At 39.6% G+C, this 27818-nt stretch overlaps 4 protein-coding genes and 1 non-coding gene across 13 annotated transcripts; 2 read left to right on the top strand and 3 right to left on the bottom strand.

Annotated features, from left to right (window-relative positions):
- Positions 1–8: 8 nt before the first annotated feature.
- Positions 9–1944, bottom strand: LOC103312630 (uncharacterized). Its single transcript, XR_010335453.1, has 5 exons — positions 1930–1944; positions 799–1864; positions 489–749; positions 332–441; positions 9–278 (listed from the first exon to the last, which is right to left on the bottom strand). It is a non-coding gene; the product is annotated as an uncharacterized LOC103312630 (transcript).
- On the top strand, positions 1456–15662 carry Bap170 (Brahma associated protein 170kD). 7 transcript variants are annotated; one of them, XM_008193717.3, is made up of 15 exons: positions 1456–1596; positions 1644–1737; positions 5367–5464; positions 5651–5802; positions 8013–8231; positions 8288–9370; positions 9893–10139; positions 10198–10279; positions 10738–10932; positions 12128–13671; positions 13723–13888; positions 14140–14301; positions 14391–14465; positions 14635–14726; positions 14790–15463. In XM_008193717.3, exons 1-15 carry the CDS (start codon positions 1505–1507, stop codon positions 14902–14904), a joined length of 4416 nt encoding a protein of 1471 aa, XP_008191939.1. In that variant the 5' UTR covers positions 1456–1504; the 3' UTR covers positions 14905–15463. The 7 variants fall into 7 exon arrangements, with proteins under 7 accessions (XP_008191939.1, XP_008191938.1, XP_008191937.1 ...); XM_008193716.3 differs by having other exon boundaries at positions 10198–10585; positions 10738–10869; XM_008193715.3 differs by having other exon boundaries at positions 10198–10585.
- A 278-nt stretch (positions 15663–15940) lies between these two features.
- ArgRS (Arginyl-tRNA synthetase) lies at positions 15941–18207 on the top strand. Its single transcript, XM_970299.5, has 3 exons — positions 15941–16113; positions 16165–16314; positions 16366–18207. Exons 1-3 carry the CDS (start codon positions 16060–16062, stop codon positions 18175–18177), a joined length of 2016 nt encoding a protein of 671 aa, XP_975392.1. The 5' UTR covers positions 15941–16059; the 3' UTR covers positions 18178–18207.
- A 46-nt stretch (positions 18208–18253) lies between these two features.
- On the bottom strand, positions 18254–27800 carry LOC664287 (guanine nucleotide exchange factor for Rab-3A). Of its 3 annotated transcripts, none has more exons than XM_064358973.1 (6): positions 27655–27800; positions 20614–21158; positions 18910–19445; positions 18754–18853; positions 18635–18701; positions 18254–18584 (listed from the first exon to the last, which is right to left on the bottom strand). In XM_064358973.1, the coding sequence occupies exons 2-6, from the start codon at positions 21118–21120 to the stop codon at positions 18505–18507; spliced, it is 1290 nt and encodes a 429-aa protein (XP_064215043.1). In that variant the 5' UTR covers positions 21121–21158; positions 27655–27800; the 3' UTR covers positions 18254–18504. The 3 variants fall into 3 exon arrangements, with proteins under 3 accessions (XP_064215043.1, XP_008191933.1, XP_975387.1); XM_008193711.3 differs by lacking the exon at positions 27655–27800 and adding an exon at positions 25785–25930; XM_970294.4 differs by lacking the exon at positions 27655–27800 and adding an exon at positions 23437–23597.
- On the bottom strand, positions 26051–27622 carry LOC664277 (lipase 3). The gene is made up of 4 exons (XM_970285.5): positions 27349–27622; positions 27114–27303; positions 26320–27068; positions 26051–26272 (listed from the first exon to the last, which is right to left on the bottom strand). The coding sequence occupies exons 1-4, from the start codon at positions 27475–27477 to the stop codon at positions 26108–26110; spliced, it is 1233 nt and encodes a 410-aa protein (XP_975378.1). The 5' UTR covers positions 27478–27622; the 3' UTR covers positions 26051–26107.
- Positions 27801–27818: the final 18 nt, after the last annotated feature.

Below are 27818 nucleotides of genomic sequence, written 5' to 3'. Positions count from 1 at the left end.
ACGCAAAGTAATCACATAACTTTATTTGTTAATATTATAACATTGCCCAATCTTTGAGTGTGTGTAACATTCGTTTTTTACAAACTGTGCAATACAATACAATTATCTTACAACTTAACTGATCAAAGATGGTTTTACAAGGGTAGAGACGTCCAGTGCATTTTTTAGAATGGTCAAATTGCAAGTTTAGCGCCCATTCTATTAACATATTTAAGTCGTTATTATTTGTTCCTACAAACGCATCACTTTCAGGCTCAACAGACTCTTCTTGTTTAATACTGAAATGATGTGTTTTTAATTGGACTGGAAATTGAATTAAATATGTCGCTACCTGTCTATTTCCAGAGTCTCAAATTGCTCAATTTTTAGAGGTATGTTAATGTCCTGCCCAAAATCTAATTCCTGGTTAGAATCCAGCTCCTCTTCTTTGACTTCAATTTTCTACAAATGCGTTATGAAATGAAACTGTAGGTTTGCACTAAAATTACCATAAACGAGAGTAAGGGGTCATTAACAGCAGTCTCTGAGGCAGATTTGTGATTATTTTCCTTGTCTCTTTGGACAAAATTGAGTTGCCTTGGGTCCACTTCTTTGTGAGTTTTTGTGGGCATTAATCGTTTTAACCCCCTCGAGGTTCGTCGAAATTTGGGCATTTTGTCGAATTTTGAGTTGTCGTGATTAAATTATGGGTGTTTTAAATGGTAATTTGGGGCATGGGTTGTGGCATGAAGGTGGACGTTTCTGCGATGCTGCAACGATTGGTTGCTTCTGGTGTGTTTTTCTTGTGTTGTAACTTACTTGTTTATTTTTTGTGAGCCGTGAAACTTGTTGTTTTCTTCATTTCGGGGTAAAATTGATATTTTTGTGAAATTGACGTTGTTTTGGTTGAGATAGAGGGCGCATTGGGGTGTAGATCGTCGCTTTACCGGGCGAGTGTTAGCGATTGTAGATGGCGCTGCGTCGGAAAATTGGCATTTGAACTAATATTTTGTGTTGTCAAAACTTTGTGATTTTTTATAATAAAGTGTCGGTGTTTGAGTGGCGGCGGGTCGAGTAAAAGGTCGTCCGTGTTGCGGGCGAGGGTCGACGTCTTGGGGCAGCTTTGCAGGGGGCTGTTCCGGTGTCGTACGTCGCGGGCAAAACCTTCCTTCGCGCCTTACAATAACGGGGAACCGGCCGCCATGTTGGTAATAGTCTTGTCAAGCATCATGGGTTAGCACGGTGCATAATTTGGAGGCGATATAGTGGCGAAAAAATCATTTTTCGGTAATGCAGAACGTTGAGAGTTGTTTATATTCGGTGCATCTTTGAACGTTGTCGACGGTGGAGCGTTGTGCGGCCGCGGGTGCGATGGTTCTGCGCATTAATACGGTCAGAGTGAGTGCAACGTCGTGCTAGCGCAGGGAGTCGTCAACTGCCTGGCCAGCAGCTACCCCGGGAGGTGCAGAAATCGGCGTCGGGGCCGTCGCGAAAATGACACGTGCGTCGCTCTAAACGCGCCACTATGGCCAAAATCCCCGACAAGAATGCGGCCACGTACCCCAAGGAGCGCGACGGCTTCCTCCGGGACCTGCACCACTTCCACGAGACGCGCGGGTAAGTTGCAGGGCCGCTCCGGGAGCCGCTCTCACGCTCTGTTCCAGGACGCCGTTCAGGAGGCCGCCCATCCTCGGCGGCAAGGAGGTCGACCTGCACCTGCTCTACACCCTGGTGACCAGCCAAGGCGGATGGATCAAGGTATGTGTTGAGTGGTGTTTCCGCGAGACCGGCCCCCACGTCCGCCGAAAGGGAAACCCACCGCCGGTGGTGGGGTGACGACACGCCGTGACCGAGGCCTTCTTCTCGTCGCGTACGAGTGTGTGTCCTATCGGGGGGCGAGGCGGAGACCAGAGAATAGGAACACACAGACCCTGACCTAGTAGAACATACCGTGTCCTGCCATCAGTGTGGTGTCGACGGAGGCGGCGAATGCACCGAAATTGTGATGCGCGATCCGAACTTGCGACACGATACTTATTTTCATGCGAATTTATATCGGTTTCTGTTTGTTTTTCGCATTTTTTTCGACGGGTTTTTTCCACTACGTGCTGTTGTCAAGTGGGAATCGATGGCGATACAGTCGTTATTAGTTATTGTCGGAGACGATATGGCTTTTTTATAACTCATCGACTAACTTAAACGGGATGTCGGCGGAGATGGCCCTTATATGGAACACGCCTGTGGCTAACATCGATTTTATTTCGACAATCATTTTTAGATCGAACATGCGGAAAATTGAGATGTATACGAGAAAAAGTTGCCGGATGCGGTTTTAGGGGAGGATTTTCGATTAGTTGCTTAAGTGTCTGCCGATTGGGTTCTACAAGGATCTCGTTAATTCTTTATACACGTTTTTATTTTTTTCAGTGAATATTGATTCGAATTTTAATTCCTAAAAGATATTACAGTAAAATTTTAGGCGATGAATTAATTTATGGCTGACTGTGGGACGGTAATGTTTACGTCAAACTTGAAAACATTAATGGATTAATTATTTTAAAAATGTATTGTGTATTTGCCAAAAATGAGACACCTACAAATCGATGTCACTGGAAAAACACTTCTGATCATAATTTTATTAAATAATAAAATAATTTTAATGCCTATACGATTTGTAAATAAAACGTTACGGAACATTAAGCAAATACATTTCTCTTACATTTTAATTGATTTTAATTGTTTCATTGATTAATATCGAGTTTACATGCTACAAAAACCTTTGAATCATTAATGAAAACTGTATTGTCTATCACTAACTGTGAAACGTTATAGTTTTTAGCAACTGGCAGTACGTAATATCAGACTTTACGGAATTTAAAAGAAATATATCGATATAGCAAAAAACACATAAAGTCACACCAAAGTGTATTTTTGTATTTAATTTTGAAAATATTAATGTAGTAAGTAAAATGTACGATAAATATTCGTTTTGTAACTTTATATTACAATGTTCCGTGCCTTTCCAAACTTTATCTTGTTTGGCAACTTTGTCATCTCACATTGGATAATGAATTGTTACGTTCCTTGGATCATACTTATTAATTTTTTTGTAGATTATTTTTTTACAGTTCATGTTTTACGTGGCTCAGGATCTCGAAAGTAACAATTCTTCCGAGGTTTGTTCATTATATCAGTAGAAAGTATCATTTAAAATATGGCAATGCTGGGAAAATGAAATAACTGTTACTTTATGTATATTTCGAATATTTTTATTCGCTTGTTTTTTGATATGGTCAGTTGTAACACAATAAAAAACGGAAGTTCACTCAACTGAATGCTTACTATTCTATTCAAAAGTAGGTACTTTATTAGAAGTTATGCTGTGCACATTATTTCCCTTTAAAAATCAATACCGAAAATAACTTGTAATAGCTACCATTTCAAACGCTCCTATTTATTTTTCGAAGCCATACGATTCAACCAATTAAATGAACAAAATAATTGCATCCCACGTTTCGCTACTACCCAGTATTGGATTAAAAAATTGTTTTGCAGTTTGCAGAAGAGAGACGAAGGCAAATTTGGGAATATGAATCAGATTTGTGTAAAAGTCGTTTGTTCATCCTTGGTGTGCGCTTCCTCTGAACAATATCCGGAAGAAGTCGGTCCCGAATTGCGGTGCGCGAGGTCATACGTTATAACCGCTTGAAACAATCGTCGTCGCCGACGTCATCACGATGTAACTCGATCGTGCCGTTGTCGTTCCTCTTTGAAGCGAACGAGTTTCTCCGGCGGTGGCGACCACACCACACCGCAATCCACCGTCGGTCGGTGAACTTGCTGCGGGTGTCGGCAAGCTGGCAAACCGATGTTTATTATATGCCCGTTCGTTTCTCGCATCTCTCCCTTCTTTCGGTCTTCCGATCTATGTCTATTTTTGTCCGACACATGCATATACGAGATCGTCACGTCTCTGTTTAGTCAGCCAGCCGGTTGTATAAGCACGTTGCGGTGTTGTCGCGATAAATGCCAGGTTGCCATATCGGGTTATAACCAACTGACTCAGCGATTATGATGTGGTTTTGTCAAGGACGAGATGTGTGGTTTCGTGGACAAATTTTCGGACGGAAGTCTATAGAAAAGCTTGACGATATGTCAAACTTCCCTAAGAACGCTTTAAAACCGTTGGGAAATTCCCGGTTTTCGACATATGGGGCACGTGGTGTTAGAACCGTTATTTGTCACGTGGCACACAGGCCAGGTGTTAAATTTATTTCGGGAAAAATTCTGCTTGGATGAAATTTTAAAAGGATTGATGTCTGGAATTTTAAGCAAATTATTTCTGAATTCGTTACAGATGTTCAGGGTTATGGTTTCTACTCGGAATGTATGACGAATGACAGAAATTTAAAAAAAGAAAGTTGTATTTGCGGTCACGGTTATTTGTGTCTTTGTGTGTATTTTCAACTTAGATTTCAAGTAACCGTAGAATTTTGTTGCAGAATTTTAGTCTAGAAAGCTTATTGAATTAGTATTGCGTGCGATTCCCGGGTCTCCAATGGTTTTAATCACTTTTTGATTAAATGTTTACATTTATGTTCAAACAACAATAATGTCACACCTGTGCTGACTGTTATGATGCAACAGTGTTATTAATATGTGACATCAAATTAAATACAAATCGTGTTTCATTCCATTCTTCAAAATCCTGTAATCCTACACCAAGCCAAGTCCAAGGTCGATCAATAAAGCCGGATTTAGAGAAAAATTGAGGTTTTTTCACATAATGGTAACAAAAATCCAATAGGAATTTCAGTAGAGTAACATCGAAAATACCTTACTTTGGAAAGAATTCAAACTACTTCTACATATCTTATTGTATTTTTTTGTAATTACAATGGACGCCTATTACGGTTACTCGGCTATCGCCTCGCTTTTACAATATCAACCGTCCCAGTTACTTGTTTCAGTGAGATCCTTCAAAAGTATCTAGATACATATTTTTAAATAATTTCTTTTGAGCCACTGATGGAACGATGAATAAAGCTATCGGAACACTGACCCTCTTCTAGCGTTTTATTTTTAGCAAGTGCATGCACGTTATCGCCATTAAAAAAATTCCAAACAAAAATAAATCTCGACAGTAAAAATCAATAAATGGGGCGAAAAGGCGTCGTAGTCCCTGAACTATTAACTGCATTTAAATTGAATGTACCGACACGTCGTTGACGACAGTGTCCGCATGATTCTGCGACGGCGGCGGCGGCAATGATGCGCCGAATCCTTTTGTCGCAGGTATGCGTAGATGCGATCCTGGTAGCAGGACAGCAGAAATTTTGCGGAGGTCTTCAGCAATGTTGATGTATTAATTGTGGTTTTACCCGCAGGTGAATTCAAAGAGCGGCTGGACCGAGATTCTGGACCAGCTGCGTTTACCGAAAGAGTGTGTCAACGGCAGCGTCGCCTTGAAACAGATTTACCTGAGGTGAGTTTCGTTGTCCTGAATGAAGTCGAATCGCGGTCTTGTGACGGCGGGCGCCGCGAGAGACGCTCACGTGGTGCGCTTATTCACGTGGCCGTCTCTCGGTGGCGTAGGTCAGTGACGAGCGACGGAGGTTCCGGCGTGACCTGCCGCCTATCGCTCGGCTTTGCTCTGATATGTGGCTTGCAGGTACTTGGATCGGTGGGAGAAAGTGCACTTCTTAGGAGAAGAGGCCGACAGAGGCAGCGACGACGATGAAGAGAGCAGACACAAGAGGTGGTCGGCGAGGGCGTTACATTCCGTACCGCTCACGTATAATTATAGTCAGCACGTGATAGCAGGTGAGGATTGGGAGGAGGTGGTGAGGTGATTGATGATCAAACGGGGTTATGGAGAACAAAGGGTGGAGATGCTTATTGGAGAATATCATTGTTTAGGTTTAATTGGAGCGACGGGGAAGTTATTGATTGGGTGAAAAATATATACCAATTATTACTATTGATTTTTAATTTTGTGTAACATTTAATTCGTTCAGATGATTTCATAGGAAAAAGGCTTTTTAAAAAGGATAAGTAATACGTGAATATATCAATACGTTTTTTATTGAAGAATTTTAAATAAGTTTTTATGAATCATTACAAATAAACTTCAAGTAACTATCATTTTTTTTCTAATTACCGATGTTATTCCAATAATCTAACATTGGAAAACGGCATGAAAGAAATGTCAATGAATAAGCTCACATCTAATGAATATTTTAATGGTGGGAGTTTTTCCATGGAATAAAAATAATTTAGTAATGAGTAAATGAATGGTGTTAATTATTATTACGGGGTCGATTTTAGAAAATCAATGCAAATTAACCAGTTTTTCATTGAAGTTGTGTTTATAGGAGTGGGATTGTTCAATATCGGGAAAAGCATTTGGTAAAGAAGTTGATTATTGTGTTTGATATCAAACATTAAAAAATATTTACGTGGCCGTGACTTGATGGTAATGAAATTCTTATCAATTCGTAATTCGCTTCAGAAGTGTTAAAAGAAGAAAATTTCGTTGATAAAAATAATCTTATTATTCAAGTACTAGTGACTTTTAGCGTACGGTGTTATGTAGAGCTATGTGGAGGTTGTTCCAGGATATCAAGACCATTTTTTGGAAATTTTTACGGTGACAAAAGGCGGTACTACGAAATCAGGCATTTACATACAACAGAATAACTGCTGTCTATAATAAAATTTCAATTTCAAATTTATTCAGATGTCCTACTTCGGCTGTGTTATCACCAAAACATCTAAAGGGCATCTTGGACTAATTGAAAAGTGCGAATTAATCAGTATAAATCAGTACCTTTGTAGTTTCGTTTACCAGAACTTTTTTTAGATAATGTTTTAGGGGACGCACCTGGTTTTGTTATGATAAATCTGCTAAATGTTGTATTGAAACCCAACGTTGTTAGACAGAAGAAATTCCAAAAACAGTATTATTTGTTCTTTATTTTTGTGGGCAATTAATCTCTGGTCAGAAACAACCAAATCTATAAATCAGTATTTACAAACTGCTTGGATACGGTTTTGTGAATGATTTATTTGATAATGCTTTTAATAATTTAACTAAAAAAGTTCAGAGAACGTAACGATGTCTCATATATGAGGGTGTAGATCATAAAATACTTTAATGAAATGAACTTTGCAGTACTACAGTATTTATTGATTGGCTTTTTTATAAAGATCTTTGTGTTGAAGTTGAGACGCGAAAAAACCAAATTTCTCGCGACGTTTGACCCTATCTTAGCGTTTAACTTCGCACGTGTGTTTCGCCCGACCGTTAATTTCTATCGTAATTTTCCGCCGCCGAAGTTGAAAGAATCTCGCCGACACCGCCCCTCTTTTCGTCACGTGTTGCGTCCAACGAGACAAATTATAGATCAACAAAAGCGAAGCAGCGATCCATTGTTGTGATTGCGCAAAAGGTGGTTGCGCGATGACAAATGTAATCGGAGGGCCCAGGCGCGAAACGCCTCGTCTCGCTTTTATTATGATATGTTGATCAATAGACCCGCCACTGGACATATCGACGAAAGAATCCAGTTGTATAAATGCCCAGGAATCGGCCGATCCGGGTCGATTCCGGACAGCTTACGTCCCTGGATTTTTTTTTAAATGAGCCACTTTCTCTCCGAAAGGTTTCAAAGGCTCCGCTTGCGCCGATATTTTATTTTTTGGTGTGGTTTTTGCGAACACGCCTCGACGTGGATATGTTGCGCATTTTTACAGGTGTAGCAGAATGAAATATTGATTCGGATTCGGTCGTGACGAGCGAGATGAACGATTGTGTGTTCCTCTTGTTGCAACTGAGGAATGCGTTTCATACAGCCTGACCCTGCATTATTGATTTTTTTAACTGCCGTTAATGGACCACCAGTGTTACAATAAAGAATTTCAAGATACATTTCTTTCCTTGGAAAATTTAAACGAAAAATACCAAATACAGTTAAATCAAGAAATAAAACTTATGTCTAAGATAGTGTATTTATTTTTTGGGTTTTTTACAGATACGAACAGAGAGTACAACCATTTGTCGACGAGCATATACAAATCGTCTGATTACGACAGGCTAGCCTTATCGTTGATATCGCCGTTGCCCAACGAGCAAGATTTTGCCATAAACGTTTGTACTTTACTCTCCAACGATGGCAAACACACACTCAAACTCGAGAAACACCCGCGAATCGTCGATTATCTTTTGGCACATGCTGGTGTTTTTTGCCATAGTGAGTATTGCAGTTGGTGAAAATGCCGCTGAATTAATTGTGTAATAATTATTTAGGCTCTCTCCGACGTCTCTTCGTCCATAATTACTCGACGGTCAGAAAGCACCCCATTCACAATTTCTGGTCGGAAGTGCTCGAATCGAAGGAATTTTTGGATCTCACCGACGAAAACTCCGTCTTTATAAAATCCGAAAGTGTCGATAGTGGCGAAAGTGCGAAATCGGAAATCGTCGTGGAAAAATGTGATTCTGATAGTGACTGTGAAATAACGGATAATAAACGATTTAAAATAACCCCAAGTGATCGTGAACTGTTCTGTTTGGAACGCGGTCTCGGCACCCAAGACTACATCGGCCAAAGAGTGCTTCAAGTGACTACAATTTTAAGGAATCTCAGTTTTATCGAAGAGAACGTACCGATTTTACTACAAAACAAGACTTTTTTGCGGTTTTTGTTACTGTGCGCGTCGTCGAGATGGGGATATTTGAAGAATTTAGGTTTGGACATGTTGGGTAACATCGCGACGGATTTTTTAGTCAAGGATTATCCCAACGACAGATTCTCGGCGATTTTACTAAAAATCATCGTTAACGGTTTGAAGAGCGAAGATCGTGCGCTGTGTATTTCTTCCCTCGAAGTTTTAAATAAATTAAGCCAGAATGAACTGAACGAAGAAACGCTTTTGCGATTTTTAGAAGTTGACGTTTACGAAAAAGTTTGTTCGTTTTTAACGATTCACGATGTGATGTTACTCATTTACACTTTGGAGTGTTTGTATTCGTTATCGTCGCTTGGGGAACGTTCCTGTAATTTAATTGTGAGCAATCACGGCGTGGTTGACACTCTTGTGTCTTTAGTAACAGTCGAAGGGAAAAGTTACGGACCGAAAGCCTGCATCGGAATGAAATTAGTAGAGACACTGCCTGGTGGCGTTAGCACAACGGCAAGTCAAGCGATAACGACACCGGTCGCCACCACGACAAATTCGACTGTTGCGAGCACCTCGACGACTACGACGGCCACCAGTGCGGTTTTATCGACGATTACGGCCGTCAAAACGAGTGTGCAGACGACGCCAGTGAGGACGGTACAAATTACGCCTCAGAGGCTTTTGACTATAACGCCGAGTTCCTCAACCGGTACGTTTAAACACAAGCAGGAAAACTATTTAAATAGAGAAAAACGCAGAAACTGGTTATTTTATTATTTAGTAGAATTGATACAGTTGTAAGACAAGGAAACGACTACTTTAATATTTTTTGTAAAAGTCGTTTGTCTATTCATATAAAATTGGTTTATAGAGAATTGGACTGGTTTACAATAAAACCAGTTTCAAATTTGAATGTAGCCGATTTCTTTTTATTTTTCGTGGTTTTTTAACGATGTTTTAGTCAGGAAAATGTACAGAAGCCGAGTTAAATTCGATAGAAAAAAATAACGTTTGGAGATTCTTCTGCCAATTTTTCCAATTTTGGAACGGCTTTCTTGCCTTAATACTGATGAGACGATTTTTTACGAACAATTTGATTATTGTCAGCCACTTGTTAAGTTATGTTATTTAATCATTTACATAGCGAAGTCACTTTTCATGTTTCTGTGCAAAGTCAATATTGAAAAATAAATATTTAAAAATTGGTGTGTTCACCTGAAATAATTTTTAGTAACGACGACTGCTACGACGCCCGCACAGACCATGACCCCCCAGCAGCTGATCCAGCAACAGCACGCGCACCAGCAGGCCATCCACGAGAACGAGCAGTTTGCTTTAGCGTGGCTGAGGGCCACGTACGAGCCCTGCGTGAACGGCAAAGTGGATCACCAGGAGTTGTACAAACAGTATCTGAATTCGTGTTCGAAAATCGGTCGACGAGGGGTGATTTCACCCTTGCATTTTCCGAGATGCGTTAGGTGAGCTGAGGCTGATTAGTCGAAAAATCGCGATGTTTATTTGTGTGGTGTGCTGCAGGTCAGTATTTGGCGGGACGGTTGGCCCGAATCCGATGAAGCCGTCCAGCGCGAACGAGCCCCAGTATTATGAAGGGATAAAGGTGCGAGCTCAACCCCTCATTATTAATATCCAACCGGCTTCCACCACCAATCCCGTCACCACCACCCCACCACCACAGCCCACTAAAGGACCAAACAGGCGAAATAAGCAATCGGCCGCAACAAGTCCCTCACAAACGCCAACTTTGACGGTCATGGCCGACAATAGTAATTCCAACGACACTATGAATAACCCACCCGTCTCTCCCGCCTCACCTATCCTCAAGGCGCAGCTAAGTGCTCCCCCCAAACAGAGGGACGCCACTGTGGCTTCGCCGCCCACTAGTAAAGGCGATATGAAAAGTCAGGTAATTGAGAGGCACAAACGGCTGTCCGTACTTTTCATTTCATTTCTATCGCTGTTTCTTCCCTTTATAATAATTTCTAACCTTCCCCTAACACATATCATCAAATATAATTGATTTTTTCCCCTGTTTGATTGGAGTTTTTTGGCATTAAGGTAATGGCACATCCGCATTTGAGCCAAGCTTTATTGGGCAGCAATTCAGCGCAGACGACCGCCGGCTCAAGCAAAGATAATCAGGCAGGTCAAAGCAACACGTCACTCATCAAAAGCTTACTGGCCACAAAGGTAAACGATTGCATGACTACAGTGAGCATGAGGACTGCAACAGACTGCCAAAATGTAGCTCAGGTAACACACTAATCAAATTAGCTTAATAAAAACAAAACACGAGAAAGAAATAATTAAGGAAACCACGAATCTTTCCTTAACTATTTACAGCCTCAAGTCTTTAATTGCGTTTTTCAAGTACGTCGCATGTTTTTAGTGTTTTGTAATAAAATTACTAACAATTTCTATTAATGTGTTTATTTTGTTACTAATACGACTCGAATAATGCTTATTGTGTTTTTCTAGTAATTTTATATAATTACGTCGTATTGTGAGCAGGGCGACCCATCTAAAGCTGGTCTTTCTATTATAATTATAATATTATTAGCTATTTTTATAATATGCACTCGTATTATGATCGGTAAAAATAATAAACTCACATTTTAGCGGGCCATAAGTGGAAAAGATTAAATACACTTACCTTGCCCTCTCATCTCCATACAGCGAACCTACTGAAATTGAAAAAAAATCACAATAAGTACAATGTGTCAATCAATTACTTGAAAATATTACAAATTTAAAATAAATAAATAAATAAATAAATAAATAAATACAGGAGTTGCAAACTAACCCTTTAATCCTGTTCTTGTATCACAATTTTTCTCAGAGAACCAATTGAAATTTTCAAAATTGCGCACTGCTATTAAAACATTAGGAACTCGAAGATTTACACACACACACGCACTGGTCACTGAAGATAGGTCTTTGTTTGAAAGTCTTTGAATAAAATGCTAATTTTTATATTAATAAATTTATTAGAACTCTGTTTGTGTCAATAGTAAGTGAAATACTAAATAAAATTAAACAGCACATAGTAATTGTGTAAGAATATCGATAAGTCGTCATTAGCAAAAAATATTATCTGTTCATGTAACTGACTCCTGCGAAGGTGCGAGCAAATTCACAAAAACAATAAAATTCCATTTTACACGAAATGCAAAAGTTAAATATTCAACTACCGGGTGGCTATAAAAGTGTTTCATAAAGTAATATTGGCAAGACTAAGTTATTGGAATTCATGCTAATTCGCCATTTTATGTGACGGCCTTGCCAGAAGTGAATGACAATTGAGTATAAAATTTTGAAATTGGTTAAACTTGGGCGTCTAATTTCCTACAAAACTTGAATAACGCTTAGACATGGGTCACCCTGAATGTAGATGATTTTTTAACTCAGTATCAAGCGAAATTTTGAAAGCGTTCTCTTGCGTGTTTAGGTCGTTGCACGTCAACAAAAACTTCTCGCCCAACAAGTGAACGCAACCACAACAACGACGACGTCCACGGCGGATAATAAGACGCCAGTCAAGGCCGAAAATCAAAAATCACGTTTGAACGGCGCTCGTCAGTTGTTTCCTGATGGTGAAGTGGGTGACCCTTCTGTTTCATCAACAACACAATTTACAAATATGCTCAAGGGTAAAAAAGAACCGCCTCAACCGCCACCTCCATTGGCTCCTCTAAGCAATAATAAGAAAACGTCGCGTATAGACAACGAAGATAGCGATTCGACCGGTAATAATTCGTTAGCATCGAGTTCGGGTATGGGGACGATCTGTATAGGGGGTATTTCGTCGACGGAAGACGGTGATAATTCCTTGACGAGTTTCGAGGGTATTTTAAACGGGATTCCGAATATTGATAATCCGTTAAACGAGGACAGCAATTCGAAAGATTCGGTGAAAGTCAGTGGTGAAATTTTAAAAAATAAGCCCTTAAGACTTGCCGATTTATTGGAAAAGAAAGTGGAAAAAACACCGCCGACAATGATGAACGGAACGCTTGGTAAAGAGTTACGATTAGACCTTGTGGAGAATCACATTGAGAAGGCGTTGAGTCGCGAAAATGAAAACCACGAAGATGAAAAGAAAAGCTTAAAACGACCCGCACACGACGAAATCGTCGAAAGTGAACCGAAAAAAGCCAAATTGAATGTTAACGGGTCCGCAGGAGCTGATTCCTCCGCTCCTGGCTCGGTTTCAAGCTCGAACGGTGAAGAAAGCTCGACACAGGTCTCCACAGCGGCCGCAAAACTTTTCGCCGACATTGCAGCCGATATTCTCGAAGGAGAAGACGAGGAACAACTCATGCAAGAAGCATCAAACCCACCACCAGTCGAACAACCAACACCAGTAGCGCCCTCAACACCAGTCCAACAATTAATCGTTGATAACAATCAGCAAGTCTTGTTGACCCAACCCAGACAAATAATCGTTTCGCAGCCGAAAACCCAGCCTGGTCAAACCGTAATAGTACAAAACGCCGGCCAACAAAGAACTCCAATGGTCCTGCAACAAAACACAGGACAAATCCTGCTGTCTCAAGGTCTGCAAGGCCAAGTCCAACTGGTCGCCAGTACGACACAACCTGGCCAATACGTGCTGCAAACTAGTGGTGCACAAGGGACTTATATGGTGGCGCAACCGCAAACGGCAGTAGTTCACGGACAGCCCCAAACTGTCCTAGTGGCCCAAACGGCACAACAGCAAGGCAGCGGCACTAAAACCATAATAATCCTCCAGCAACAACCCTCGTCCACACAAAAAGTTGTTCTACCACAAGGACAACAAATGGTCGTTACGCAAGTACACAGGCCGGTATTACAGAGTTCTACGGTGACTAATAATGTGATACCGACGACGTCCGTGATTAAGACGACGCCGGCGTCGAGTAACGGTGTCGTGGAGAAAAAGGAGGAAAAGCCGAAAATTATAAGGGATTTAACGACGCCGTTTGTGTGCGAATGGGGTGAATGTAATCTGTAAGTGGTGCCGATTTAAGTAATTAGTGATTTTGATTGGTTCATTTACAGAGACACTAAGTTTAAGTCGGCCAATCAGGTGTATTTACATGTGTGCGAGGCACACGTTCCTAAAGGTAGTGAGGAGATTGTCTGTCAATGGGACCGTTGTGATAATATGAAAAGGAAGAGGTTTTCGTTGATGACTCATCTTAACGACAAGCACTGTAATACCGAGGTGAGAAACGTTATTACAAGTAAATGAATAGTTTCTTCAATTTTTGCAATTGGATAAAAAATTCATACAGTTTATGAAACACATTTTATTATTTGTTTTCCTGTTCCAAAGCTAATTTAATATAAAAGTTGGATAAAAAATCTCAGAATATGTAATAGAACGTCACATTTCTTGTTTTTTTTACTATTTTTCAATTAATTTTCAAAACAAATGTATTGGATGGTAATTTAAAGAATGAATGAATTTCGCAGGCTATGAAACAAAGTTTAACGCGTCGAAAGCAGGTGTCGCAGGGGGGTAAAGTGGAGCCCCCGCCCCCGACGCCGACGTCGCACCCCGGTTACGCCCCCGATGCGGCGCTGCACGCCATCAAGAGGCACGCGTTGGAGTTTGTCAATCCCAAAGAATTACAAGTAAGTAGTAAAAATGACGTTTTGTTTCGTTGTTTTGTCTTTATTGTGCGGGTTAAGTCGGTTTCTACAATTGTTGGTTTTGTGAATAGAAAACGCCGGCAAAGCAGGGCACACCGAGTGTGCCTGCGCCCCCGCCCCGAGCTGGGCCCACTCCGCCCGAACAGGTGAGGTGTTTGTGCGTGTTTGAACACAGCTTGGAATTTATTATTTGCGGTTTTGCGTAGCGAAAACATCGGTAGTTTGATGATGCCTGTGATGTATTTTTTGCACGTCGTGTTTTTGATTGTGGTGGTGTTGGGGGAGGAGAGTTTTGTTGACGGATTGGTGTTTTAGGACGACAATGAGGGGCCTGTGACGAAGAGCATAAGATTGACAGCGTCGTTAATACTTAGGAATCTCGTTATTTACAGCAGTAATTGTAGAAGGTGGGTGTTTCCGATTGGGGTTTTTTGGTTCAGGTTTGATCGTGTCTTTGTGGTTTTTTTAAGGTACTTAAAGCACTACGAGCCTCATTTAGCGAATGTAGCCCTTAGTAATGTAGAGTCGTCGAGGACGATAGCACAAGTTTTGTACGATATGAACGAAGGATCGAATCACAGGTGACCGGCACGCAAAAGGACGTTTGTTAGGGACGCCCAGTGAAAGTGTGTGAATAATTGACAAAAACCTGTCTGTAAATTATTAAGTGGAAGTGTACAAATGTTTAGATTGATAGGTACTAAAAGCCTAATGATTGTTATTTTTATATTATTTACTAGTGTAAACAAGCTTCTGGAATTCTGCAAATTTTTATTTCAGTCATCGTCGTAAATAAACAATTTTCTATCTGTGCAATTTATTGAATTTGATCGAATTGTAGCTACTGTAAATAATTCCAATCATGTACGGTGGATGATCATAAAATATTAAGGTTTTCTGTTCATACTTGTGATATATAAAGCACATCGTTTATTTATCAGTATTATCTGAACCTGTAACTTGGTATTGTTTCGAAATTTCTGTGAGGTAACAGAATCTCTAGTTGACTGATTTTGTGTTATACATGAGAAGAAGTGTTATGGTACTAATTTTCATGTGCTTAGCATATCCACATCTTAACTTACCAGTAAAACTCTGTAAAATGTTTACTATTATAAAAGAAAATAAACTGCATTTAATGTGATTATATTTTTTACAGCCTTCTCAAGATTTCTCCTACAAACGTGAATTTTTGAGCGGTATGGTTTGGCCTTTATTTGAAAGATATTCCCGCTTGTGATTTCATCCTGTAAAATTGGCGTGTTTGCAGCGAATTTACGCAAGAATTTGTGAAAAACGCGTAACATGTTGGTGCAATTAAAAACTTTTGAAAAAATAGCAAAGAGGTGAGTGTTAATTCGTGAATTGTGTAACATTTTTAAAAGTTGTGAAAACAATGACTGTCGGAGATAATACGGAAAGCAATTAAGTTCTAAAAAAAAAATAACAAAAGTTACGTAAAGCGGACAGTTCCCATTAACTGCGCATTTTTTCGGTCGATGGTTATCTTTTAAGAACATAAAACAATCACTTAAGGTGTAAATAGCCTCTGTGCCATTTTAGTGGGATTGATTCTTTGTAGTTTAAAAAATTTGCGCGAGAGATTTAAAATTAATAGGGATTTTAGTGACGTGTCAGGTTGGCAACGGCGGCCATTTAAGTTATTTTTGCTGCACACGTGAACTTTTGAATCGTTTTTGTTGTTATTTTGTGCAATAATTCGCAATTTAACGACGTGTTATGGGTTTAATAGACGAAACGGTCTCTTTTTATGATAAAGAAGCAAGTTGTGCGGTAAGCTTTCAGTGATAATTTAGGTTACCTCACTCAGTGTGCTTTATTCAGGAAGACCAAATAAAATGCCTAAAAAAGCAGCTCTTACAATTGCAACAAAACATCAAGAATAAAACGGTTGACACGTCACAAAACCCTGAACTCCAGAAATTGGTGACGGAAAATACGAAGCTAAAACACCGTCTGACCATATTGAAGAGGGTATGTGGCATTTTGGTGGTTTAAACATGTTTTAAAATCACGCTGATTTAGGCTATTGCCAGTTTGAGTCACTCGCAAACATCCCGTGACTCCACCAGAATGCAAAACATTCAAGAAATCCTTGATGAGATTTTTGGGGCTGCCATCTCGTCCGCCTGCCCTGACATCACGGACGCCCCTGTTGTCATCACCTTAAGTAATAACGCAAAATTTGGTGATTATCAATGCAATTCTGCTATGCAAATTTCCAATATTTACAAGCAATTGGGTAAAAAAGTCTCCCCTCGAGATATCGCCAATAAAATCGTTGAAAACGTAAGTCCACACGAATTGGTCGATAAACTGGAAGTTGCTGGGCCAGGGTTCATTAATGTTTTTGTGAGTAAAGCGTTCGGTTTGCGTAATTTATCGACGATTTTCACGCATGGGGTCAGGCCGCCCCCTTACAAGAAATTGCGCGTTGTTGTTGATTTATCGTCGCCAAATATCGCGAAAGAAATGCACGTGGGGCATTTAAGGTCGACGATAATCGGAGACACGATTTGTCGCTTGTTGGAGTTTTTAGGACACGATGTTTTGCGAATTAATCATATTGGTGATTGGGGAACGCAGTTTGGGATGTTGATCGTCCATTTGCAGGAGAAATTTCCCGATTATTTGAGCAAAGCGCCCCCAATTTCTGACCTGCAAGCGTTTTATAAAGAATCGAAAAAACGGTTTGACGAAGATGAAGACTTCAAGAAGCGGGCTTATGCCGGTGTTGTTAAGTTACAGTCGGGGGACCCCAATTACATTAAGGCTTGGCAGTTGATTTGTGACGTTTCTCGTAAGGAATTTCAAGTAATTTATGATCGTTTGGATGTTAAGTTAATTGAGCGAGGGGAGTCGTTTTATCAGTCTCGAATGAACGACATTGTTAAAGAATTGGAAGCTGGGGGTTATTTGGAAGATGATGAGGGACGTAAAGTAATGTGGGGTGATAAAAACGATGGGAATATACCGTTTACGGTTGTTAAATCGGACGGTGGCTACACTTACGACACCTCTGATTTGGCTACGATTAAACAAAGAATAGTTGAGGAGAAAGGCGATTGGTTGATTTATGTAACGGATGCCGGGCAAGGGACTCACTTCTACATTCTGTTCCAAATTGCTCGAAAAATTGGCCTGTTGACTGATAACATCCGGGTTGATCATGTCCCGTTTGGAGTTGTTTTGGGTGAAGATAAAAAGAAATTTAAAACCCGGTCCGGTGACACAGTTCGATTAATAGACCTTTTAGAAGAAGGTTTAAAACGTGCTTTGGATAAACTCAAAGAGAAGGGTCGTGATCAGGTTTTGACTCCTGAAGAATTGAAACAAGCACAGGAGTCCATAGCTTACGGGTGTATTAAGTACGCCGATTTGAGCCACAACCGTCACCACGAGTACGTCTTTAGTTTCGATAAAATGCTAGAGGATAAGGGAAATACGGCCGTTTATTTGCTGTATGCTTATACACGTATAAGATCAATTGCGCGTACTGCAAACTTCGACGACAAGAAAATCGAAGACGTGGCGAAAAGTCACACGATTTCTTTAGACCACGAGAAGGAGTGGAAATTGGCGAAAGTGTTGTTGAAGTTTCCAGAGGAACTCGACAAAGTTACGAAGGATTTGTGTCCGCACCATTTGTGCGAATACGTCTACGAAATAGCAACTACCTTTACAGAGTTTTACGATTCTTGCTATTGTGTAGAGAAGGATTCATCGGGAGATATTGTCAAAGTGAACCATGGGAGGATTCTGCTGGCGGAAGCTACAGCCCGTGTCATGGCAAAGTGTCTCGATATTTTGGGCCTTAAACCCGTAGCGAAAATGTAGTTTCAATAAATTTGTTCAAAATCACTAAAATATATTGTCCAAACCCTGTTGAATGTGGAAAAAACAATGAAACGAATTTATGTTTCAAGATTTTTTATTAATTCGTTACAGAAAATTTGTAATATTCCTGAATTTAATTAAAAAAAAGGAAAATTTTTAACAGTCAATACATATTTGAGTTTTTTCTCTAATAATTGGTATTTACAATTAAAATCTGGGAAGACAATAATAATCTTCAAGCAACTAATTCGCAATATTTACAAAAGAAGTCTTTGGTTTTGAATTATCAGATTCTTGGCACATTTCTTCGTGGCAATGATGTTAGCGTCAAGAATTGAGATTTAGTCCCAATCTTGCTAACACCATTTCCTTCCTTAATCGAACGATCTCCCAATAGACGTCATGTGCTAAAAATGACCAGTTATTATTTAATTCATTGCACTTTGGCTGAATTTACCAGAACTTTTCACGAGACCGCGTTCGATGTATTTGAGATAGTTTAAAAAATCACAAACGGCAATTAACTGGAAATTGCATTATTAGTAAACTATGGGGCATTAGAAAAATCGACCTTACCCTATTTCTACATATCTGTGATATGCTGTACCAGGTATCCGTCTCTCCAATGTTCATTCGATAGAAACACAGCCTTGGTACTTCAAGTAAAGCACATTTTCTGCAACAAAAACACTCAAATGTGCCATATGAAGCGACTTTATTTAAGCACCGTACTTAGGAAACATGGCCTTAGTTTTGTCCCCCACAGCCTCGATGAGTATAGTTCCCGATTCAACCGCTTCTCGTACTTTTGTCGACAAGTCTTCATTACTAAACGTCAAACACAGATCGATATCTTCCCGATAAATTCTCTGCACGAACGGATCGCCTTTGTCCAAACACGGTTTTTGTCTCCATGCCAGAAATTCCCGATGCACGTTCGGATCCACCTCCAAACCCTCCTTATTTTCTACTTCGCATGGGATGTGATACACCTCCTTTACCGGTGACTCCGGCGGCGAATTTTCCCGTCCATATTTCAGATTAAAGTGACTTGGAGACCTGCGATGCTTCTTACTTTCATCCTTTATTCTTCCGTCGATCTGTGGATGCAGGTGAGGGTTTGGCCTGCTCGGAGTCGACGTCAAAACCAACGTCTTCAAGGCGGCAACTTCAGCCGTTAGGACGTCCACCTTCATTTGGCTTTCCTTCAGAGCCTTTTCAGCAGTCGCTTGTTTCTCATTCGCCTCCCTGACCATGTTGTGCGCTTCCTATCAAAACAAATAAAAACAATTGATCGCTATTTTTACTCACTAGATCTCGCCAATCGGCCGAGATTTGTTCAACTTCCGCTCGCAGTTCTAGCAAACTATGGCAAAGACGTTTTCGAAAAGGGGTATTTAGTTTGTTTGCCATTTTGAGGAAAGAGCGAATGGGTGGAACAGGAACTCGTTATCTTTTCGCCCGTTCTAATCTAATTCAGTCAACAATGAACTCAAGTTATTCTTTCATTATTTTTCAATTTATCCGGTGTTGAGATCCGTCCCTGGCGATTGGATCTAATCTGTTGAGATCCGTCCCTGGCGATTGGATCTAATCCAGGACAAATTTGGCACCAATTTCCGCATTTATTATTTGGGAAGTCTTACAATGGCGACATTTCTTGGCGCCGGAAAACTCTAAACGCGCAGCTCTTAAAATAAAACGTTTACTTAACAATTTCACGTTGCCATAATATTGATTTTTGCGGGGGAAAATATACTTGGAAATACTAATTTTGCGTGCTGACGAGTCAAACTATAAATTCCGACAAATGGAAACAATACTGGGAACGATTAAGTCGAGGGCTAGTAACAGTAAAAATGACAAATTACTGTGTTTATATAACAAAAATAAAAAAATAAATGACGTGTTTCGCTCTAGTTATGAGAGAGTCATTAAATTAAGTGACAAAACTACGGAGAAATTTTACTTTAAAAACGTTAACTCGCTATCGCGTCAAAAGTCGGCCAAGACAATAAAATATGAAACAATTGTACAATAATCATCATCAAGGTGAAACGTAATTGTAACGAAAAACCGAAAAAAAACACTAAATACTCGATATTTTCCGATTTGTGTCAAGGGTAATAGACCTTTAATGGTTTGACGTCACGCTTTACTGGCTTTAAATTCGGAAATAATTTCTCCACGATTTAATTTGAGGTTTCCCGTCGTCTATCATCTTATTTGCTTTCACCAATTGATTTTTCATCGAAAAAAACTTTCACGGTCGCCGTACGAATTTCGCGTTGTGAATCTGTCTTTTTAAATCTCCGGTGAAAGTCTCACAGTTAGTGCGAATCTACTACCAAACACAAAAGCCTCCACGTTCCTGCATAACCTTGCAGGTGAACGACCGGTTCCAGCTATTTGCTACATAGTTCAATCAAAGTTCACCTGAAAGAGGCTCGCAGTCAAGTCCTCGAGTTCGGCCTCCACATCCTGTCTAATGCGCGACAATCTGGCCACTTCTTCGTCTTTCAGCTTCAACTCTTGATGGGCATCTCGCAGTTCGTCTTGCAGCCGCGCAAAAGTCTGCTCTTTCGCGCCGACCACTTGTCTAGCCCAATCCGTTTGGTCCTCTCCTTTTTCCAACTTGTCCAACCCCAAATCGCTGTAGACCGAACTGTCGGAACTGTTCCGGTGCATCACCTTGTCGGTGATGGTCGCGATGTCCGAAAACGATCCGAAGTCGCTGCTGTCATGGTTGAAGAGTTTCCTAGGGTTTCGAAGATCGGGTTCGTCAATCTCGACGTTGTCTTCTTCATCGGTTGTATAGGATTCGTCCCCGGTCGTGCCCGTCGAGCCCGCGCGTCGGTGCTGCAAAATTGCGGCGTTCTTGGGCACCATCAGCAGACCCTTGCTGAGTTTGCTCGGCGACGATTCCGCCGCCGTTTCTTTCATCTTCACGAAGAAATTTCAATCACTTCATTGTTTCATATCTGCAAATAATATGGAAAGTTTTTCGATAACTATTTGCCGATTTCACTGCTGATTGTTGTTATTTTTCGCTAAATTACACAGACACGGATTTAATGTCTTGTTTTTGAAATAATATGCGAAGGATAGAGAAATCTAACGGTGCTTTCCACCGATGTGGACTTCGACGATATTATCCATAATTAATGAGATAACGATGCAGACGACTATAATAGGGAAGACCAGTAACGTCAGAATTTAGGATGTGAAATAATTTGGTGGTTTGAGGAAGTAAATATTTCAAGATTTGCGTGATCCTATCAACCAAATAACCAGTCACACCAAAATCAATTTTAGTGATGGGAAAAAAGGTAACTTTCTCAATGAAATCGTTAGACAACTAGTAAAAAAGATGAATAGTAAAAGTGCTCCCATTGCTCCCAAAAAATGCATTCGCTACAATTTGAAATGAATTAATCTACGACTTTCTTTTTGCCATAATTAAAAACCAAGTTCCACATTATTATTATCAAGGTTAAAAACGTAAAAGATTTAACAATTAAAGCATAGCTTTGAAATAAATCTGCTATTGAAATCGAATGCTTGATAGCAATTTTTTAATTAGTGGTTGCATTGTGTTTACACTGAAAGCCAGTCATTTATAACAAAATTTTTGCCATAAAATTCCCAACATAAATTATTTCCGCACCACACGCTAAAAATACGGCTACTGTTAACGTAATTTGAGGAGTCATTTTTAAAAAACACACGAATTAAATTCAGACACACCACGACATATATTTAGATAAATGTAGAATCTCTTAAGGTTGCTCCCACAAGCAAATTTTGACAAAGGAAGTACCGGTTTTTGAATTATTTCGTAGAATCGTTTTTACGAAAAATATGAAACGCTTTCAGAAGACAATAAAGTGTCTCCAAGGCCAATAAAGGATAAAATGTAAACAAAATTCAAACATGTGGACACACATGGTCCAGCTCACGAAGCTGTGGCATGTGGTTTTCAATATTTTTAAACAGTTCTAACACAAAAATAATTAGACATATTACAAGTATCTTCTTATAAGTAGATCCTGATATTTGTTTATACAATAACAAATCTATTATCACAGACATGAGTAAACAAGGGAAAATCTCGTGTTTTTTGACGAATTGTCGCCAAAACCATTTTCTTACTAATTTCCGTTTGAGTTAATGGAGTTATGAAACAGTTTATTGGTAGAAATCGGCAAGTACAACGATTAACTGTTTTATTTCAGGAAATATTTGTTACAATGTAACAATTTACATATTAAAACTAGTTTTGTACTTAGTTCCCACTTATTTGATTATTTGCGAGATTATTTCGTAATTGTGTGCCAACTTATGTTATGCAAAACATTTTGCCTAAAGGATTTTTAAGTGGTAGATTTTACTTTCGGCTTGGCTTTCGGGACAATAAAGGATACAAAAATCTGAATTTTGTGTTACTAATACATTTAAAAATTGTTGGTCACACGTAACGCCCACCTTATTATAATAAAAATTGTTGAAGTGAAATTCACAATAAAGCAATTATTACACAACCAAAAAACCTAAAACTATTACGAAACTCCGCCACAGCTAGCGAAATAAATTTCGAACGTGGCAAACATCCCCTGTTCCATATTCCGAGCAAGCCAATAACTCACGAGAGAAGCGAACAAATTTAGGAAAGGTTAAGAGTACCCTCGGGATATTACGTAATTCACGCAAACCCAGTTCCGAATGTTTATTTAATTTGAATCTAGCATAACGCAACAACGAGTGCGAAAAATACTTATACATTAATAAAATATGGAATATAACGGAACGTTTAGCAACAGTGAACTAGAAATAGAATAAAGAAAACAGATAAATAATAATAATAAAATTCGCACGACCCGATAATAATTTTCTCAGTGTTAGTTGCGCCTACTTTTCAACTCATGTGAAACGTCGAAAAATGCGAAACGATTTCCATTTTCAGGTCACGTCTGGCAACGTGCAATAACATTCGTAAAACTCCGTAATAAAAGCGCAAAAATATTTCAACGATGCGTTTATTATAAATTCCATACACGACGTCCATACCAACTAACATAAACAAAAAACATTTGCTACGGTCATAAACGTGTGTTTCTCCGGACCGGAGTCGACCGGAAAGCCACAATTTTATAATCTTCCTCAATGACATTACTATCATTACATTCATATTCCATTCGCGTCCACTATTATTACATCTTGTTAATCCCTTTCAAAGTGTCACGTACATCACGCACTCACCCTATATTTAAACATCCACAACAATCAGAAACAGAACACTTGCGAACATCGCAACTGCTCGACTCTCACTCACTACAGCGCGTTGCGCGCTTTCTACGCGGGATGCGAAACGACGCTCGTTGCTTGGTAACGCGTTTCGAGGGGGATTCCCCCATCCTCCTCAGGCACCGCCGTCGATAATTTGCCATCCGTACGGTATTTTTAGGCGATTACGTTCGATTCGTTGCAGAAAAATAAAGTAATTAATTAGGTATCCGACAAGGTCGGACTTTTTCTTCGCTATGTACACCTTGAAACAGCTCTTATCACGGTATTTGATGTTAAAATGCGCGGCGGCTTTGTCCTAGATATGCGGAATCCGGTGCCTGGCACTGGCAGCGCGCTGTACCAGCAATTAGTGAAAGGTAAGCGAACATACGTTGCATTGTATTGGATTGGAGGATGATTTAAGATAAAGACAATGAGACTGAAGAAAGAATTGTTTGAAGTTTCTGGATATGGGGGTCATGATAAAATTAATAAAAACCTATAAGGCCATGGTCGCGTTATGTTGATGACACAGCCAAGTGTCAATTAACCCACATAGGTGGTGTAGGATGGACCGAAGTTGATTTGATTCTGGAAGGATTTCTTTCTTTTCCTTTGGGGGCCAAAGTAGAATAGTAGACAATTAGCAAACTGAATTAATAACAGGTCCGATATTTATGCTTTATCGGACTTTTATCACTAGATCCATAGATTACCAATGATTTTTCTGATACCTGGTCAATAATTATCAAAGTGATTTATATCGCTGAACATGCAGTTTTTTTTAAGAATACATACAATTTAAAACGCAATTCCAACTACTATTTTTAAAGTAAAAGGTGGAAATTGGAAATTTTGAAACCACGAAACCGATTTTTTTTTCTGTAAATATTAAAAGAAAATGTAAACTAAATAATAAAAACTGTTATTCTACATTCCAGTGAAAACTTGTGAGGAAATTAAACCGTCGTAAATGTTTAGCAATTTGTAGCAAACTGCAGTGCAATAAACATTAAAAATGTGGGCACAACAATGGGAAAACAAAGAATTTCCGCGCGCAATTAGAGAAATAGTATTTTCTTGCATAAAAACCATGAAATTGCCGCAGAGGGTAATTGCTATTTATCTGTGTGCAGTGCTTTTTTCATGGTCAACAGTGACCAGAAATCCCTGAAACTGGCTTTTGCGAATTAGCTAATCTAAAACCGTGCTAATAGATTCTGATAATAGTACGATATCTCGTCTTACACTGTTATTTATTTATTTTGTTTTGGGAACTCTAAACTAGTATTTTTCTGGTACAAATCTGAAAGTCAAATTACTAGTTTTTGTTCCTGTCTGCCATCGTATACAATTTGCAAACGTAATTCCCCGAGGACACAAAAAGTCGATGAAAAACCAAAAATTTTCCTTACAATTAATCGTGAACCACAACGGAACGTCAAAAGTAATTAATGTTAAAATATTACCGGACATAATCACGTCTTTCACTTTTCAAACAATTGATATTCTCATAATTCATGGAATTATGAATTTGTATAAAACGCTGCAACAAGAAAACCTTGACATTTCTAATTTATGTACAGTTCACGACAAACCAAAATAAAATTCAGATGCCCTTAAGACCTCCCCGATAACAATTTCCATGTGCACATGAAAACAAAAAGTGAATCACTTCAAAAACAATAATAAATCACTGATAACAGTGATATGTAATTCTTAAGCCTTATCTTTCACTCGATCAGCAAAAGAAACACAAAGAAAATTAAAACGGCCGGAAACACATTCGACTTTCCCATGAAATTACCTTTTGTTCTTACCCACCCGGAGCTAAAAATTTGCAATTCCGACTTACAAATCCCTTAATCCCCCCACGCCGTCGCGACGCTAATCGCATTATTAAACAACCGCACCGAAAATCAAATTTCCTTATTATCGCTATACAAACAATCGGTAAACACACACGTTTCTCTCAACCTTGGTCCATGAAAAAAGACGGAATTGTACAATTTTTTTCACGTGAAATTATTCAAAAATCACAAACATCCACGGTCAGCGCGCTTGCGTCATGACCACTGCCGGATTTTTTTTTACAAGTGGGAGTCCGAGCTCTAATCCGTGTGGAATGCGGAGCAGCAGGAAACGAGATTCTCTTATCTATTTATCAAATGTGAGACAAGACATAAATATTATGCGGACGGCTGTGTTGCGATTACATTATTTAGTGACACGACAACGAGGAAAAATCTCCAAGTTGACTGTAAATTGATTTGGGCGCTTTGTTTACATGACAATTACGTGACGAGAAAGCTTTTACTTACCCGGGGAGGTCAGTAAACAGTAATTTCTCGAGGGACACACAATGCTATGTTTACACACTCCTATACACGAGCATACTCTGAATTCTGATTGGATCGGTTTGACACATTCCGATAGGACTTGGGCGAGCTTTCGATTTGAAACAGCAAGTGCCATCTTCTATTTTTTTACTAAAGCTATGCTACAGAGTTCTATTCAGGCGCGCGGTCTAAATATATCGTAAAATACTGGATAAAAAAGGGATTTTGGGGCAGAATAAATATCGATGTTTCTATTGTATAACTTTATTCAATAATAATAATAAAAAAAAAGAAATCACTGGCCATTAATAGACGCCCTCGGTGTAATTCTGCAGCACCTTCATGAGCGGTTCATAGACTAGTTTGGCGGCGTGTTTGCCAAATAAAAAGTCAACGTGATTAAAACTTTGTAATGGTACTTGATACATCCCAACGTTGTTTGTTAAATTCTGAGACAACCTAATTACGTCCTGAAAAAACACCATTACTCAAAAAAAAAATTACCGAATGCACTTACAATATAACTCGCTAGAAAATCATTAAGTGCGTACATTAGATACGTCTTAACTTTAATATTGAGTAATTTATACTGGGGTGGTGTTAGAGTCCCATATTTAATTTGATTACCATTGGGCCCATAGTCATACTGTTGGAACTTTCCGTCATATTTGATTTCCTGCGCGTAATGTAGGACTGTTTTGGTGGAAGATCCTGCAGGATCATGACTCAAAACAACCGGCAAGAGCTCCTCATTGAACTCCTCTTTATCAAAACCACACAAAGTGAAAATAACGTCTTCGCAAATTTCCTTATCGATTTTCAACAACTCGCAATCGTACCCCAAAAACTTCATTATTTTACTGTTGGGCAGAAATTGATTCAGACCCAAATATCGCGCCAGCCATTCGAAATCGTAAGCAAAGGGCGACAAATACCGAATTGGGGACTTCACATGCGTCATATAAGCCACCGGTGCTAGGGCTACCATCAGTTTTACGTTTTTGGCGGCTTGTGGTTTAGTTGAAGCCAAAACGAAAAACATTGTGGTCCCCATCGAGTGCCCCACGTAGATTATTTCGCCCGGTTTGTTTGTTGTGTTACTGACGTAGTAGAGTGCAGCTGGGAGATCATAAACTCCCATCTCGTGCCAGCTAAAGTTCCAATATTGGGGGCTTTCGATCGGTAGAGTAACATGAGCTTTGGAGTAAGTGTTACCTCGAGCGTTACCCATCCAGACGTCATACCCGGCATCGGCCAATATAAAACCTTATGAAACCGTAACTCTTGGATCAAAAATCTGAAAGTACGAACCTAGGGAGTTATTCCCTGCCGTTATCCAATCGGCGCTACTCGAAAGCAGCCCGTGTTGGAGAAAGACAGGTTGGCCCCCACGTTGGCCGCTCTTAGGCCCTGGGATGCGATGAATTGTGAGGATGTAGCCGTCTTCCGTTGTGACGTAGTGAGATTCGGCCGGATAGCCATGTCTTCGGGCGATTTGGGGCTGCGGGCGTTTTAATTGGTGTTAAATGACGGGATTACTACTTACTGTATCTAAATCGGCGTCCGGATTGTAAGGACAAGCCGAGAGGTTTTCAAACGAACATTTGACACTGTTTGTAACGTTTTCACAACGAAAAATTGGTAAAAATAGGACGAGGAGTAAAAATCGATGCATCGCAAAGACGATGACAATTAACCTAAACTTTGGACGCAACAGAACCAGTTTTACGGTTCAAGTCTGCCAAACTGAATAGCTAATGAGTTTTTTCAATGGTTTAAAATAATTCTGCATTTAAAAACGATAGCCCCACGTGAGTCATGCAGAAGTGTAATTTCATTGGTTTTTACTCACCAAGGCCGCTCTATCACTGACGTGAGGTCCAAAGTCGGGAAAATCACTCTATTTGTTGTGATTAGCTAATTTTCGTTAAACCTTTATCTATTTTTAAACAAACTAAAAACACAATTGTGACTTGGTTTGAATTTTGCGCCGCCATTTTTGTTTGGTGATTTCAC

The sequence above is a fragment of the Tribolium castaneum genome, chromosome 9, assembly GCF_031307605.1.
Source record: "Tribolium castaneum strain GA2 chromosome 9, icTriCast1.1, whole genome shotgun sequence".
NCBI classification, from domain to species: Eukaryota; Metazoa; Arthropoda; class Insecta; order Coleoptera; family Tenebrionidae; genus Tribolium; species Tribolium castaneum.
This window is presented reverse-complemented; position numbering and strand designations above follow the sequence as displayed.

Excerpts from the sequence above, each read along its gene's own strand:
- LOC664277 (XM_970285.5), bottom strand. The coding sequence starts at position 27,477 with ATGCATCGATTTTTACTCCTCGTCCTATTTTTACCAATTTTTCGTTGT. Across the intron at positions 27,069-27,113 it reads GGCAGGGAATAACTCCCTAG|GTTTTATATTGGCCGATGCC; the intron begins GTTCGTACTTTC and ends CGGTTTCATAAG. Across the intron at positions 26,273-26,319 it reads ATTTTCTAGCGAGTTATATT|GACGTAATTAGGTTGTCTCA; the intron begins GTAAGTGCATTC and ends GTGTTTTTTCAG.
- ArgRS (XM_970299.5), top strand. The coding sequence starts at position 16,060 with ATGGGTTTAATAGACGAAACGGTCTCTTTTTATGATAAAGAAGCAAGT. Across the intron at positions 16,114-16,164 it reads ATAAAGAAGCAAGTTGTGCG|GAAGACCAAATAAAATGCCT; the intron begins GTAAGCTTTCAG and ends TGCTTTATTCAG. Across the intron at positions 16,315-16,365 it reads GTCTGACCATATTGAAGAGG|GCTATTGCCAGTTTGAGTCA; the intron begins GTATGTGGCATT and ends ACGCTGATTTAG.
- LOC664287 (XM_064358973.1), bottom strand. The coding sequence starts at position 21,120 with ATGAAAGAAACGGCGGCGGAATCGTCGCCGAGCAAACTCAGCAAGGGT. Across the intron at positions 18,854-18,909 it reads ACTAAGGCCATGTTTCCTAA|AAAATGTGCTTTACTTGAAG; the intron begins GTACGGTGCTTA and ends TTTTTGTTGCAG. Across the intron at positions 18,702-18,753 it reads CACAGATATGTAGAAATAGG|TTAATTGCCGTTTGTGATTT; the intron begins GTAAGGTCGATT and ends TGCAATTTCCAG.
- Bap170 (XM_008193715.3), top strand. The coding sequence starts at position 1,505 with ATGGCCAAAATCCCCGACAAGAATGCGGCCACGTACCCCAAGGAGCGC. Across the intron at positions 1,738-5,366 it reads GCCAAGGCGGATGGATCAAG|GTGAATTCAAAGAGCGGCTG; the intron begins GTATGTGTTGAG and ends TTTTACCCGCAG. Across the intron at positions 5,465-5,650 it reads TTGAAACAGATTTACCTGAG|GTACTTGGATCGGTGGGAGA; the intron begins GTGAGTTTCGTT and ends TGTGGCTTGCAG.